This window comes from Biomphalaria glabrata, chromosome 2 (genome assembly GCF_947242115.1).
Source record: "Biomphalaria glabrata chromosome 2, xgBioGlab47.1, whole genome shotgun sequence".
Taxonomy (NCBI): domain Eukaryota; kingdom Metazoa; phylum Mollusca; class Gastropoda; family Planorbidae; genus Biomphalaria; species Biomphalaria glabrata.
Genome location: NC_074712.1, coordinates 32539322 through 32554251, shown reverse-complemented (window position 1 = coordinate 32554251; position 14930 = coordinate 32539322). Strand labels below are relative to the sequence as shown.

The 14930-nt window shown below is 33.2% G+C and overlaps 1 protein-coding gene across 5 annotated transcripts in view; it reads left to right on the top strand.

Annotated features, from left to right (window-relative positions):
* Positions 1-14930, top strand: part of LOC106055142 (golgin subfamily A member 4-like) — a 60178-nt gene that overhangs the window by 39947 nt on the left and 5301 nt on the right. For 4 of the 5 annotated variants that reach the window (XM_056020115.1, XM_056020117.1, XM_056020116.1 and 1 more), the window contains 18 exons: positions 487-591; positions 960-1055; positions 1633-1794; positions 2272-2496; positions 3552-3836; positions 4231-4590; positions 5226-7913; positions 9169-9378; positions 9704-9958; positions 10103-10210; positions 10399-10485; positions 10582-10687; positions 11006-11126; positions 11317-11460; positions 11560-11683; positions 11786-11872; positions 14372-14519; positions 14718-14744. In XM_056020115.1, the coding sequence (XP_055876090.1) occupies positions 487-591; positions 960-1055; positions 1633-1794; positions 2272-2496; positions 3552-3836; positions 4231-4590; positions 5226-7913; positions 9169-9378; positions 9704-9958; positions 10103-10210; positions 10399-10485; positions 10582-10687; positions 11006-11126; positions 11317-11460; positions 11560-11683; positions 11786-11872; positions 14372-14519; positions 14718-14744 (5338 nt within the window). The remainder of the gene's footprint in view (positions 1-486; positions 592-959; positions 1056-1632; positions 1795-2271; positions 2497-3551; positions 3837-4230; positions 4591-5225; positions 7914-9168; positions 9379-9703; positions 9959-10102; positions 10211-10398; positions 10486-10581; positions 10688-11005; positions 11127-11316; positions 11461-11559; positions 11684-11785; positions 11873-14371; positions 14520-14717; positions 14745-14930) is intronic. The other variant, XM_056020113.1, reaches the window with a different exon arrangement.

The window sequence follows — 14930 nt, the reverse complement described above, 5'->3', positions numbered from 1 at the left end:
TCTAAGTGTGAACTTACCCTGGTGACTTTTCTAACAACCCCACAGCTACCTTTACTCACTGGTCTGTTAAATCACAAATATGTTTAATAAATATATATACTCTTGCTGTCTTCCAATGGTATTATTTTCCAAGTATTTATAACCATATCTTCAAAGAAAGAATTTTAATAAACATCTTGGTTAATGGGTATGTAAGAGTGTCTGTTTTATTCACTTCAGTTTTTGACATTTAATGTACAAGTATTTTAAAAAATAATTCTAATTCCTTTCTAATTATACATATTTGTGAATATAATTGCAAACTGAAATTCCCCAGACCAAACAATTATGACAGTGTTTGTTTGTTGCCAAGGAAGTAGGATAATGTAGTAAGAGATTTCAATGTAAATTAATGATGGTCTAATAAAGTGAGATTTTGTTATTGATAAAATTGCCAAACCATTAATCTAAACAGTATCTTAATATTTCTTTCCATCTTTAACTTAGGTTGAAACATTAAAAGACAGACTAGAACTAACTCAAACTGAACTGGACAAAATACACAAGGATAATTTGGATCTCAAGTCTCGATTACATAAGGAGTCTATCCAGGTAATTGTGGCACTCTATACTTAGCTATATCATTTCATATGTAAAAAGATTACGGTAGAACTTTTACATAGTGTGTGCTTTTTTTTCTTTTAAGCACATAAAAGATAGCAGATTTTGTAACAATAAAGTATTGTAGGGCAATCATGTTTCCTAATGGCAATCAAATCATGTTTCCTAATGGCAAACATCAAGCTTATCTTGCACCTAGGATGTATTCATCCTGTAGTTTGGGCTCGACATGGCCTAAATTGTGCTGATGTGCCAAATCCAAAAATATATAATAAAAATATATTAATCCTGTATTTCTTTTACCATGAAAATGTATTCTATTTATATTTACGATGTTTCATCTTTGATTTTGTTTGAAGAGCGTAGATAGTGGTTATAGCAGCCGTTGGGGAGGACAGAACACAGCATCAAGTGACAGCAACAACTGGCTTGTACCTGCCACTAATAATAATGAGGTAATTTAACTTCTGTTGGGACTGAATTACTATTGTTGAATTATGTTATTTGGGTTAATAATATTTACAATTCCAACTGATAAGCCTTATTCTAGCATCACAACCATTATCTATTTAAAATGCACCACTCATGGTAAATAAACAAAAAATAGATAAGAGCTGCTTCCTTTTGAGACCTAATGATCTATGAAGCACATGTATAAAGTTCACCTACTTCTTTTGACAACATTTAATAAGGGTGTCTTCTACTATAACTTTTCCCATCAGATTTCAAAACAACTTAAGGCAATCCTACTAGAGCCTAGAAGCTTAAGTAAATAACAAAATAATTTTGAAACTAATTCTGTATATTTCATATTGGTAATTTTCCATTATTAATTAACATGCTAGAAACAGCCAATTATATTGCAAAACATATTTTTGTCATAAAAATGAGCATAGACTATCGCTCTTTCCTCTCACTCCTTATTCCCTCACCCCCTCCCATTCAGTCACTCACTTCAAAATGCACAGGCATCCTTAAGAATCCCTGCATTTAAACCTTAGTCTACTTTTGATTTATCCTTATTTTGCACAGATGTTAAAACGACATTTAAAGGAAGCTAAAGATACTATTCAACGGCAGAAAATGGACATAGAAGGTTTAAAAAGTAAGCTGGATATGTCTGTGTCTAAATTGACAGGGACAGAAAAAGCTTTGTCTGAAGCTTTAAGAGACTGCAAGCAGGAAAAAGATAAGGTTGGTAGTTACATTTAAAATAAGCAGAAGAATAAGGATAGTATATACATTTGTCATTTGTCTGATTTGGGTACAAGATATTTATGATTTCCACAAAGTATCAATACTTGATTTAAAAAGGGCATAGTTTTGTGTACGTTTTACATTGTATCACTCACACACATATATATACATTTCCTCCTTAAAAAAAAACTAAAATTTTGTCATGGAAAAGTGCTATTAACCCTGATTTGGAATAAGCAGGAGAAATCAATAGTTGGTTGATACTTTCAAACTACCAAGAAAAACCAAAGGTTGGCAGACATTTAAGCTAGCAGGAGAAATCAAAAGCTGTTGGAACATTATAACAATTTATTCATCAGTAATCTGTATTCTATTAAGATACAACATGTACTTCATTCAATATTTTGTGTGTGTTTGTCTTTCTTGTTTAAGTTAGTTATATTTAGTTAATTGGAACACATATATTTATTCCAGTTTGGGAAATTAAGCTCAGAATTTAATCGCCGCATTCGCTCCATGGAAAATCAGTCAAAAGATACAGTTCATAAGTTGGAACGAAACAGAGAAACTCTTCAAGCCAAGGAGCGTGAATGTCGCAGGCTTGAAGCGGAGCTGAAAACAAACCTTCAGAGGACCAGGGAACAAGAAAGAGAGATTCTCAAACTCAAGGCAGTAGAGCATGAATACAATCAGTTAAAAGTAAATATCTTTCTTATCAGCTGTGTCATTATTCCTTGTCAAACTATAAGTATAAACTTTTGTCGTAAGTTATCTAGTTGGTTATTTTTCATGTTGCATTGTCAGGTAGCATCCTCCATAAGTTTTAGACACATTGTCTTTGGATCATCCCACTCAACACCAATGGTTTGCAAGGTTTTCTTGTATGTGGCCTTCTAGGTGATCTTGGGTCGTACTTGTATGTGTTTTTAAGTTGAGAGAAAACCTGGGATGTCTTGTGTTTCAATGATATTGCTTGTCCACTTCATCTTTAGGTAGAACAAAATCTGCCATTGACATAAACATTATTGCTGTGTGATCCTGTTTCTAGTATGGTCAGAGTAAATGACACAAACATTTCTTCTGACACTTTAAAAGGAATGCATTTGATCACAAATCTAAACTAGATCTTATTCTTTTTTTTTAATTTGTTGAAAAAAAAAGATCAAATAAGCAACTGACCGTATAATATATTTAACAAAGAAATAAAAAGTTGCTAAAAGGGGGGGGGGGGGGGGGGGAAAGAGTTTCAAGCACTTAAATAATCATCCTAATTTTTTAAAAATTTAATTGAAATAAGAAAAACAAAGAATATTTGTTGTAAAACAAAACAAAAAAAAACAATAAAAACTTAATATAAATTTACTTAATAAACCACCTTAGTGATTAGCAAGTCTTATTGTGAATAGTAACAATGCTTCTCAAAATATGTCATACATATTATAAGAATTGGTGTGTGGTGGCTGAGTGGTTCAACTCCTGGAGAATTATGAATTTTATTATTTTTTGGGTACCTCTTAGTCCACCAAGCCCTAATGGGGGTACCTGACATTAATTAGGAAAAAGATAGAGGTAGTTAGTCATTGTGCTGGTCACATATATTCCTTGATAACCATGGGCCACAGAATAATCTGCCTGATAGATTGCAAGGTCTTCACTTTTATTTATTAATAAGATTAAGTGATACTCATTATTACACTAAAAAACAACTTTGAATGTGAACTAACTGCAGCACTATTGCACTATTGTTATATTAGGAGAAACTTGATGACAGGGAACATGAGCTAGCCAACTTGAAGTCTGAAATGAAAGAGAAAGAGCACTTTGCCAAGAAAATAAAAGATGATTATGAGAGTCATCTTGAGGAGCTTGATAGAGAGTTTGTTAAGGAAAGAGATGATCTAGAGAACCATGTGGAGCAGCTGAAGCTGGAACTCTACTCTGCCCATGATAGGCAGGCTTCTATGACAGACAATATGACATCCAACATAGCAGACATATTGAAAGAGAAAGATGACATCATAGCTCAGTTAGAAGAAAAGGTGAGGATATTCTTGAGTCCTCTGAACCCTTAGTACTAAACATTCTCTTAAGATGTAGATACTTTTCATTTTAATAATGCTTTAGATTTAAAAAAAAGCCTTTTAAAATGAGACCATTTTGTCTTCTTTATTGAGAAAAAAAGGTTCACACAATCAACTTAGTTTTAAATTGTTTTGAATGTTTTGTATTGATTTTAAAAAATATACAGAATATTAATGTTGAAATTTATTATATTCACACAAATTATGACAATGATTTAAAAGTAAGCTAAAAATATTTTTATTATATTTTTTCACTAAGTAGTTTTTAATCAAAATTATCCGTAGAAAACACTTACATTGCAAACTTTGTTTTGTGGACCATTATGACATATTTTGTAAATGTATTTCTTAGATGATTGAAGCAGACAAAAAACTTGTGGATCTCTCTGAAGAGCTTCATGCAGAAATGGGTGAAAATGCTGACCTGGCTCATAGTATAGACATGTTACAAAAGGACCAGGTTAAGTTCACATCTACAATTGAAGAGCTGAACACCCAGTTGATGGCCATGAGGACCAAAGTGTCTGGCCTGGAATCTGACAATACATCTCTCAGAAGACAGCTGCAGGAGCTTAGGATTGAGAACACGCAGCTGCACGAGGGCTTCTGCAATCAAGACATTGATGGATTGGTGGCCTTACATGTTGATAAGGAGAGGGATGAGCTGAGACAAACTGTTGTGGAACTGAATAGACGACTTTTTGACCTCCAGGTAAGTAGTGCAGTAAAGTAACATTCCGTTAGTTGAACTGGTGAGTGTAAGGACATAAAGATTTTTACAACTAAATTAATATTGTCAGTGAAAGGTATTGACTAAATGTTTAATGTTAAAACTTATTTACTATAAAATTGCATGGATGTTTTTTTTTAAATTAAATTTCATGTGGGATGTGTGGTTGATTGACTAAAACGGCATGTCTTCCTAATTCAAGTGGCTCAAGTTTGAATCCTAGAGTAAACTAGGTAGAGATTTGGCTTTAGTTGTTTTTGTGAACATATGTAGCATGGAAAAATTTCCCAGCTACCCTTTCCCCCATGTCCACAAAGAAATTGAAACAAACAGACTGAGCATGCTTTAGGAGCATGTAAAACATTCAATAAGACATTCATAAGCAATTATAATAATAATGTCATAGGCTCTCATCAGGAGAAATGGAAACAAATTGAAAGGCTCAAAAGAACTTCCCTAGGTTAGATCAGGAAAGTGGGGAATAACCACCATTACTAACATTGTTTAGCTAGTGTATGTTTTACAGTAAACTCTTATAGGTTTGACATTTTACTTTTTTTTTTATATACTTGCCCCAATTCTCTTTAGTTAATACAACTTTTTATTTTCCAACTCAGACCAAAATGGAGCAAGTTCAGATTATGGCTGATAAGAAGTATGAAAGAGGAGGATCTGTGAACAGCATCAGTAGCCTGGCCAGTGACCACCAGCAAGATCTCCTTCACAATGTTCTCATTGTAGATTCTCAACTAAAAGAAATCAGCGCCACCATGTACTACATCCACCAATGTTTTGACACTTACATTGAGTCTTTGCCTGAAAGGGAGCATTCTAAAGTGATGAAGCTGTCAAACTTAATAGAGAATGTCTGCCACAAATGTAAAGAAACCCAAGACATTCTGCGGGAGGGTGGGGGTCCAGCTGTAAATACAGACTACTCTCACGTCATCACAGTGAATGCTCAAACCAATGGTAAGATCATTATGGAGGAGTACTTCAACTTGAAAGAAAAGTTTGACCTAATTGTGGCTGAGTTGAGGAAATTAAAATTTAGTTCCGTAGACTCATGTAAATCTTGTGATGCTGCTAAGCAAGAGGAAGCTAAATTAAAGGAGAAACTAACATCAATACAAACTTCCTATAGCAAGCAACTTGATGAACTAACTACTAGAGTTGAAAAACTAGGTGCTGGACAGACCAGTTCTGGTATGTCCACTACTAAAGAAAATACAGGTGTCAGTATGAATGATATTGAGGCTCAGTTGAGTAAACTAGAGAAGCAGATACTTAGCTTAGAGAAAGTGCCTTCCACTACTAAGCCTGTTGGGGTCACCATTCAGCAGTCAGAGGAACTAGATAAGTTAAGTAGTATGTTACAGACTGCTCATTCACAAATAGAAGCAGTTGTAGCCCAAGCTAAACAGACTAACACTTTGTCATCACCAGTTTTCTTTAAGCTGGAATCTAGTGGTAAAAGGATTGATTCCTTGTCTTCCAATCTTCATTTACCTGATAAAACTAGTATGACTAATAGCAAAGAGGCAAGCCAGATGGAATCAACCATTGTGGCTGGAGGTGTGATGAATTGTCTCAAAGAAATCAGAGAAAAAGTTCAGGAAATTGGGGAGCAGTTGGACTTGTTAGATGAAGAGGATGAGGACTCTGACAGTGAGAATGAAGGTGATCAGACAACTGTGAATGACATTCGTGACAGATTAGCCCAGCTGACAGAATACATAGAAGAACATTCTAAGTTAGACACATCTGACTGGGCCCTGTTAAGGCTTGTCACTTTGCATAAAGAAAGTCTGGCACCTAAAATAGAAAACACAGAGTCTATAAACACTGACATTGACTCCACAAAGTTGAAGTTATTTTCAGACAAACTTGCTTTGGAGGCTGTAATTCTCTCAGAAATGTCTCATATCCTTCAGGCTAGAGATTATTTATCTCCTCCTGACATTGTAAATAAGGAAATTGATATGTTAAATAGCCAAATGATTTCCCTTTATCAAATGTTGGACAATGAAATGAAAACTATGCACTTTGAGGAGCAACTACCTGATGTTTTTTCTAGCTATATAGAATTGGTGGCAGAAAAGATTTTAATCAATGGTCATCTGTGTAGCAGCTTATTTGACCAGAAGTTCCACATAAGTGTCAAAAGTGACACCCCATCCTCAATTCAACCTGGACTTTTAGCTGTTGAAGCACTTGAGCGAAGTCAGATTGATTCATTCATCAGCACTAACTTAGATCGAACCTCTAAAGATATCTTGGACATTCCGACTCATCTTACAAACCATGCCATTGTTCAAGGGGAACTAACTTTTGCACTAAGGCACTTGAAAGCTAAGTTAGTTCATTGGCCAGAAGCTTTAGAGCCTGGGGCTGGAAATCACCAGTTTATTCTGAGCCAGTTACTACAAAGACAGAAGAGAATCGGACAGTCGTTTGACTCTTATTTTAAACAGATTGTCCATTCTCTGGCTGTTATTATATTCAAAGAGAGTGAAGAAATGACAATAGTGCAAGGTCCTGAAAGTGTGATGGAGTCCATGTGTTCTGAACTATCCACGATTATTGAAACACATATTCAGTCCTTTAAAGAAAATTGTCGCAATGCACAGAACACACATATTGCACACAAGTATGACTTGATAGTCAATGAGTTGCGATCAGTCAGAGAGGCAACACTCAGTGAAATAAAACTAAAGCATGAAGCTTATGTCAAAAATCAGACAGACATAAGAGACTCCAGCTTGGACATACCAGTTCAATCCCTTGATAACACAATAAAAAACTTTGGGGAAATTTTAGCACTAAAAGCAATAATGATGGGATCCAGTGTTTTTGTCATGGAGCTTATTAAGATGGGCAGCTCTGTACTCTCTGACTTGGAACTAGACTTGGGTGACATGACACAAGTCAAACCCAGTTTAGAGAAAGGTCTATTCAGCTATGTTAATGTTTTGTGTCAATCACTAGAGGAGGAAGCATTGTCTAAGTATAGTTTGTCTAAGAAAGTAATGGATGAAACCAGCAGTGATCATTCTGAGGAGGAGGGTCAGACATTGCAGGATGTAGTTCTTCAGATTCCGGACTTATCTGGCTACTCTGGTTTAGCAGAAGTGGTAGTCAGAGAAGCTGTTCACAGCGCCCAGTTAACATTCTCATTATTCAAACAAAAACTCACATATGACCGTGAGCTGAGCAGGACCAAGGGGAGAAGATATACCCAAGCAAAGCATGACCAAGAAAGTGGAGACTCTGAGGAGGCACTGGAGCTGCAGGCAGATATTCAGGTAGTTTAGTGTTTTATACATTTGTTTTTTCATTTTAAATAATTTAATTTAAAATTTAAAAAATATTTGTTAATGTTCTGGTCACTAAAATGAAGGAGCAAAACATTTGAAACATATTAACAACTATTTGTGGCAACAAAATTATTATAAGTCAACACATAGATGCGATTCAAAATAATTATTCTAACTTTGAAGGAATGCATATTTTGTTATGTAGTATGACAAGCATTTAAAAAAGCATATATACATTTATATATATATACATTTACTATTATTGATATGTAAAAATATTAGTTTCATTAGTTTTGACAAAATAATTTAAACATGTAGTTTCATGTTTGTAAATGGATGCCAAGATTTTTTGAAATTCTAAATACAGGGATTTAAGCATCTAAATAGAAGTATTTACTGGCTTCCAATGGCCTCCTTATTTTATCTCCTAGAAATCTCCTGTTTAAATCTAAAATAAAATTCAAAAGCTCCTGAAAAAAATTGCAAGTTTTCATTAAGAGATATAATATTTAATAAATGAAACAAAAAAACTTTAACCTGCAATAAAAAAGTAGGCATTGTCAGCTTTCATTTAATAAAAAGTTAATAACTTAAAGTTACCAATGTCACATGCACAATACTTTATTTACCGACATCAATCTTGATCTCGTAATGTTCCCTAGAATATAATTCAGGAAGAGTGGAACCCACTTGATTGTATTTTGCTTAAGTTGCTTAGTCACATATCAATTGAATAACGGCAGTCTACTATACTGTTTTGTTTATCAGTTATGAGTGCATCCATAGAAATTTCTTAACATCTGGTGTTGACATATGTCTCACAGTTTTCACACTTCAATGTTTTCTTTTTTAGCTTACAGATAAAAATTTGTTTAAATCATTGTATTTCTATATCTTTTGTTAAATCGCAATGGTTTACTTTTATTTATTTGTTAGGTTTTCATTGCCATTGTTTTTATAAACTATTAAATACAAAATACGTTTTTTAACCTCAAATAGCCTTTTCACTTTTATTGCCTGAACATTAAATCATTACTTACACCAACTTCCTTATAAATATCTTCATGCTAGACTCAATTATAATTCTTGAAACAAATCAAAAAGCATCATGGGACATGTTGTTTCTTTTAAGTAAAATAATTTAATATTTTGTGAAAAGTTGTTTACAATGTGGCAAAATTATTATTGTTTTATTTTTCTCACCTAATTTTCACACTAGCACTTGTTAACTGTCTGTCTTTAGGCTTTGCTGGGACCAATTGAAGAAGTTTTGGAGAGTAAACATGAGGATGAACTGGAAGTACTTGATGTTCTCTTGGCTATGATTCGGCAGATCAAACTGAACAACTTGCCCTCTGTAGAGGAACAAGTAAAGCAATTAGAGCTGAAGTTGCAACATGAGCAGGAGGTGGCCAAGGATCGACATAACACCTACCTTGAGGTCTTCAAACAGGTAACTCTTTCACACTCAGGACAATGACAAGGATGACTAACACCTAGTGGGTTAGGTTGAAAAGTATAAAGAAAAAAAAAACTTCTACATTTCCTGTTCATATCATTATATTTATAGATCATTTGCATTAATTTATTTTACTTGTTTTTAATTAAGCTGTTTACTTTAAAGTTTAGAAAACTAAACTTAACATTTATATTTCTTGCAATAAAAGAAGACCAATACTTAATATTAACAAACTCAACACTGTTCCCTGAATATATTTTCTTTGTAGTTCTTATTTAGTACTATGAACAGAAATTCATTCTCTCATTTCTAAATGCAGGAAACCAGTAAACTGGAGAAAACATTAGAGGAGCTTCAGTCAGAGCGTGATCATTATTTAGAAAGGTCTGAGCAGTTAGAAGAAGATCTTAATATACTTCAGATACAGCATGAAGAAGAGAAGGAGAGAGAGAAACAAGACATTCTTACTGCTGTTCATGCCATTAAAAGTAATGATGAAAAAAGTGGAACACATCTGTTAGAAAAGTCTTCCAGATTGGAGAAAGAGCTTGTTATGCAAAAAATCCATTTCAGAGTTAGTATAACACCTTTTTTTTTTTTAGCTGAACTGAACACACAAGTTTTTCTAATAACAAAAACACAATAGGTTTAATCTAGACAAAGTACTTTATCTGTACTAGTAACCGTATGTGTTCATAGATCAACTCTATTTGTCTAGAAACTATTGGGTTCACTGAAGAAAGATTTGGCAACTAAAGACAAGAGTAACATAATCCAGGGCATAGAAGAGCACATGAAATTGATGTCACTCAGTTCTGAAGAAGAGGTTTGTTTGACATTTGGTTTTATAATTATCAACACTCTAATTATAGTAATAAATTAGTATCATTTATAACAGCTATTTAAAAATAAAATACAATTACTGTCTTGGTCCAATTTGGTGATGTATGCTTATATTTGTTTTAGATTGAGCAATAGTTAAACAAATAATATTCTTTTGTGTCTTGCTTTTAGGAAGAAGAAGACTACCAGCCCCCTCTGCCCAGCCAACCCCCTCCTAATGTCACTGTTCCAGAGCAGTCTGTTAGTCCAGTTCTGGAGGTAATCATTGTTAATGTAGTGGATTGAAGGCAAAGTAAAACACACAACATAATGTTTGCAATTATTATTTAGTTCATTCAAATTCTTATATTTCAGGTTGCATCCAAACCTCTGAACTTCAGCTCCCATGAACATGCTGTGGAACTATTAAGAAGAGAGAAAGAAGAAGCTCTTGCAGAAGAAATCAGAAATACTAAAGCTGGTAAGATGAAGCATCAAAGTTTCCTTTTGATCTCTATTATTGAGTTCCAAAAAGAAAGAGTCTCTGAGCTCAAAATTATACATTGGCTTTATATGTCAAGTACATTGTTTTGCTTACATCCTGACACTTCTATGCACAAATATTTATAGAATGGAGGCTGGTAAACATATTTATTTCATTGCTTGTTCAAATATTATTGATTATCTTTTTAAAAAATGGTAGCCATGCTTCTATGTTTATTACAACTTCCTTTTTGATAGTTTGAAATACTTTTATTCTTGATGATTCTGAATTTTATTTCCAAATGACATTCATTAGCTTTAGATGCAGTGAGAAGTGCCTATGAAGATGAATTAACCAAAGAAAAAGACAAGTATAAAGAAGCTTTACGGACAATGTTCACAGAAGATTTTGTTGAAGAAATTCGCCTAAGACATCAGTTAGTATTATGAAGGGCTTGTATGTATTTTTGTGTGTATGTATGTATATATATATATAAACATGAGTTTTGTATAACAAATGATCTAGATTTGTGTATAATAACAAAATTTAGATTCTTTTTTAAAAGTCTTTTCTCTTGTAAAATCCAAACTCTTGATCAATAGTTTTGTTTGTTTTTGTTTGAATAGAGAAGAAGAAAATAGAATGAGAGAAGAACTACAGAAACTTAACATGCATTACTCCAGTAAATGTGAAGATTATAAGCTGCTGGAAATGAAGCTTCAACAGACCAAACAAGATTATGAAAGTCATATCAGTCAGCTGATATCTAGGTTGCATTTTTATTTATTTTTATTTAAAAAAACAAATATAGCAAAAAATGTATTTAAAAAAAAAAATGAGTTTATTGAATGAATTTTATTTTGTATTAGCAATGACCATCTGGAAGAGTTGCTGAATCGTGAAATTGACAGTTTAAAGGATTTTATAAAAAATAAGCCATCAAGTTTAACAACTGGCTCAGTCACCATGGAAGAGGAACTGTATGATGCTAAGGTAAAATCTGTTAGTCTTTAAGTTTACTATTTTTTTTTTCATACATTTTTCCAGAATTAAGCAAGAAATATAAATGTTAATTTGTTACCATTGTTTGTCCAGATAATGGTGAGAGTTAAAGATACTGAGCTTCAGAAGTTGCGATCACAAGTGAAAAACTTAGAAAACAATTTGCATAGGACAACTGAGGTATTTTTGCTTGGTTTGAATAAAACATTATTTGGATGCCTGTGGGCCTACTCACTAGCGGATCCAGAACTTTTGAGTGGGGTGGGGTATTTTCTTCCAAACACTAACCCATGTAAACCTTAACCCTGTGTATAAACATACACATATATTTATGTTCAGAGAATTCTATATATATATATATATATATATTTATATAAATATGTATATTTAGAGAACAACATTAAGGAGTCTATATCAGAATTTAGAGAAGGTTTCTCAACCATTCGTCCCAAAAAAAAAATTACATATGTGCCCCTCTTCAACAGCTAAGTGGTCTGGGAGAGTGCTGTAATCTTAGAGCGGAGCCAACCATTTTTAGATACACAAACGCATTCTCCTGACATGTACAGCTCACACTCCTTCCTATTACAAAAGGCAGGTCAAATAAACTGAAATAAAGTCCCCTGGTTGACAAAAGTGGTCGTCATCTAAACACAATGGACCAACTATCTTCATGTTAATTGTAGTAAGCTGTTTTGGTTAAGTGCAACCCTCAGGCTGAGAAAAGCTGATTTAGAATATTGGGGGGATTTAAGGGTTGCCACTGAAAAAAATGTCTTTAGAAAATAATATTTAAAAAAGGATGTTCAAATTTAAATAAATAATTGTGTTCAATACGTCTGTATGAAACTTTGTTTTGTACAGAAATATAACAAAATCTTACAAAGCTCTGAAAACAAAAAAGGTTGGGGAACAGGAAGAAAAAAGAAGCCCTTTCACTCTTAAGTTTGTGAATTCTAAGCAGTTCATCAGACATTGAAAGTGAAATTATACAATAGAAAAATCGGAAACTGAGAAAATTTTGGGAAATGGTGACTAGGAAAAAAGTATTTGGGTTCAGAACTCATCTCTTTTGTTCCATTTATAGTTTAAATTATTTTTTTTTTAATTCAAAATTTTCCAAAACAGTTTTTCTTAAAAAAATTGTGACAAAGTCATGCCAGAGAATAATATATAATAAAAATGATTAATAAGGTATGGGTCCATTTTATATTTATTACTAATGATTTAATTTGACATTAGCGAGGGGAAGGGGCAACTCAATATAAGAATGTAATATGTTGTATATGTAACTTATATCAGTACATCAACTGCCCCTCCCACAGTTCTACATGGTATTGACCACCCTCTTTTATTTTATATTTACTAATGATGGGATAAAATATCAGTAAGTAGCAATGTATTATATAGATATTTTAATTCATTTTGTTCACAATCTGTGAGTTCTGCAGTAAAATTGAACTGCACCCCAACCCACAACTTGAAAGGTTAAGTTTTATGGGGTGGCGGTAGATGCAATCACCCCTACCTGGATCCGCCAGTGGGCCCTACTATTCTATAACTTTTTTTCCCCATTGACAGCTGGTATTATACAGAACTATTTTAGTTGAAATTGATTTTGTATTTTTGTCACTACAGTATATATATCCTATCTTATAGTTAGCTTTTTATTAGTTAAAGTGCCTATTTGTTTCTCATTTTTCTGTCTTCATTCTTTTGATTAGATATAAGTTGAATTTGTTTTGGATTCATCTAGTTTTAGTTTTAAAGTAAAAGTAATCATGAGATAAAGTCTTTTTGATGATACATTTGAAAAGTTACCTAAGGTGAAGAAAAGTTTAGCCATTTTTGTGGTCAAGTAATATCAATGCATCAGTGGATTAAAGATTTTCTGATAAACTGTAATAATAAATGGCTCTAAATCAACACCAATAACAGTAAACTCAGGTGTACCTCAAGGAACAGTCTTGGGTCCACTACTATTTTTAATTTACATAAATGATTTACCAAATTGCATTACTTCGGGAACAAAAGTTAGATTATTTGCAGATGATTGCATAATATATAGAACAATAAAAACAACACAAGACACAGATATTTTACAAAGAGAATTAGACTCAAAAGTAAAGTAGCAATTATACATAAAACACTGAACCATAATCTTCAAATACCAAAACAAAATTTAATAAAATACTCTGAAAGACACAAAGATAAAGGCACATTCCTCATCCCATATGCTAGGACAAATTTGTACAAATACTCCTTCTTCCCTAGTGCTATTAGAGCATGGAATGGGTTGCCTGAGCTAGCCAGGAAAACCAGTGACTTGGCAGAATTTAAGTCATTGGTTAATATGCATGACTAAATGCATGACGCGTAGGACGTAATCATCTTCTTTTTTGAAGTAACGTCTGTATTATATAAGATTATATAAGATAAGTCTGTTAATAGCTAGGCCAAAACCTTCATTTCTGTTGCCTGGAATTTCTACGTTCTACTCAAGAGATTGTTAAATTCAAATAAACTTCAACCACCAGTTTTAAATTCTATCAAGATTGTTTCCTGTAATCTTGAAGCTGCTGAATGTATCCTACCCCATCCCTTACTCTAGTGACATTTCATAACTTACAATGTGACAATTAGGCTCAGTATAAAACTTTTTTTCTTCCTGAATACCAGGAGCACAGACAGACCATGACTTTATATATGCAGACCATGAAATCAAACAGTGAGCTTAAGAAACAGCATCAAGAGGAAGTAAGCCAACTTACAGACAAGCTGAACAAAGTGTTGGGGAGCCAAGGGCTTAAAGCTAACATACGGCGAAGTAAGTTTTTGAACACTTAGTAACAAAAGACATTCAATATTTTTTTTTGCATAAACATTATTGATGTGTAAAATATCTTCAAAGGAGAAATTTAGTCTTATTTAGATTAGACTTTTAGCATATAACCTGTGTAACAATGCATTGAAAGAGTAGTCACTGAAGGAGTAATGCAGATATGTTTTTCACTCCCCATCGCAGAATGTAATCCACAAGAGTCTCTCAAGGGTGACTATTGTGTTGCACCCCAGCTCCTATGGTTGGCTTACACCCTAAGTCTTTCCTTTCTCTTTATAATAGCATGCCACCACTACTACATATCACAGCACTAAACACTGTCTACATTTGTGTTGTATTTTTTTATTTTTATGTTGTTGTTTTTTTAACATCAACACATTATTAATTAGACTAAAA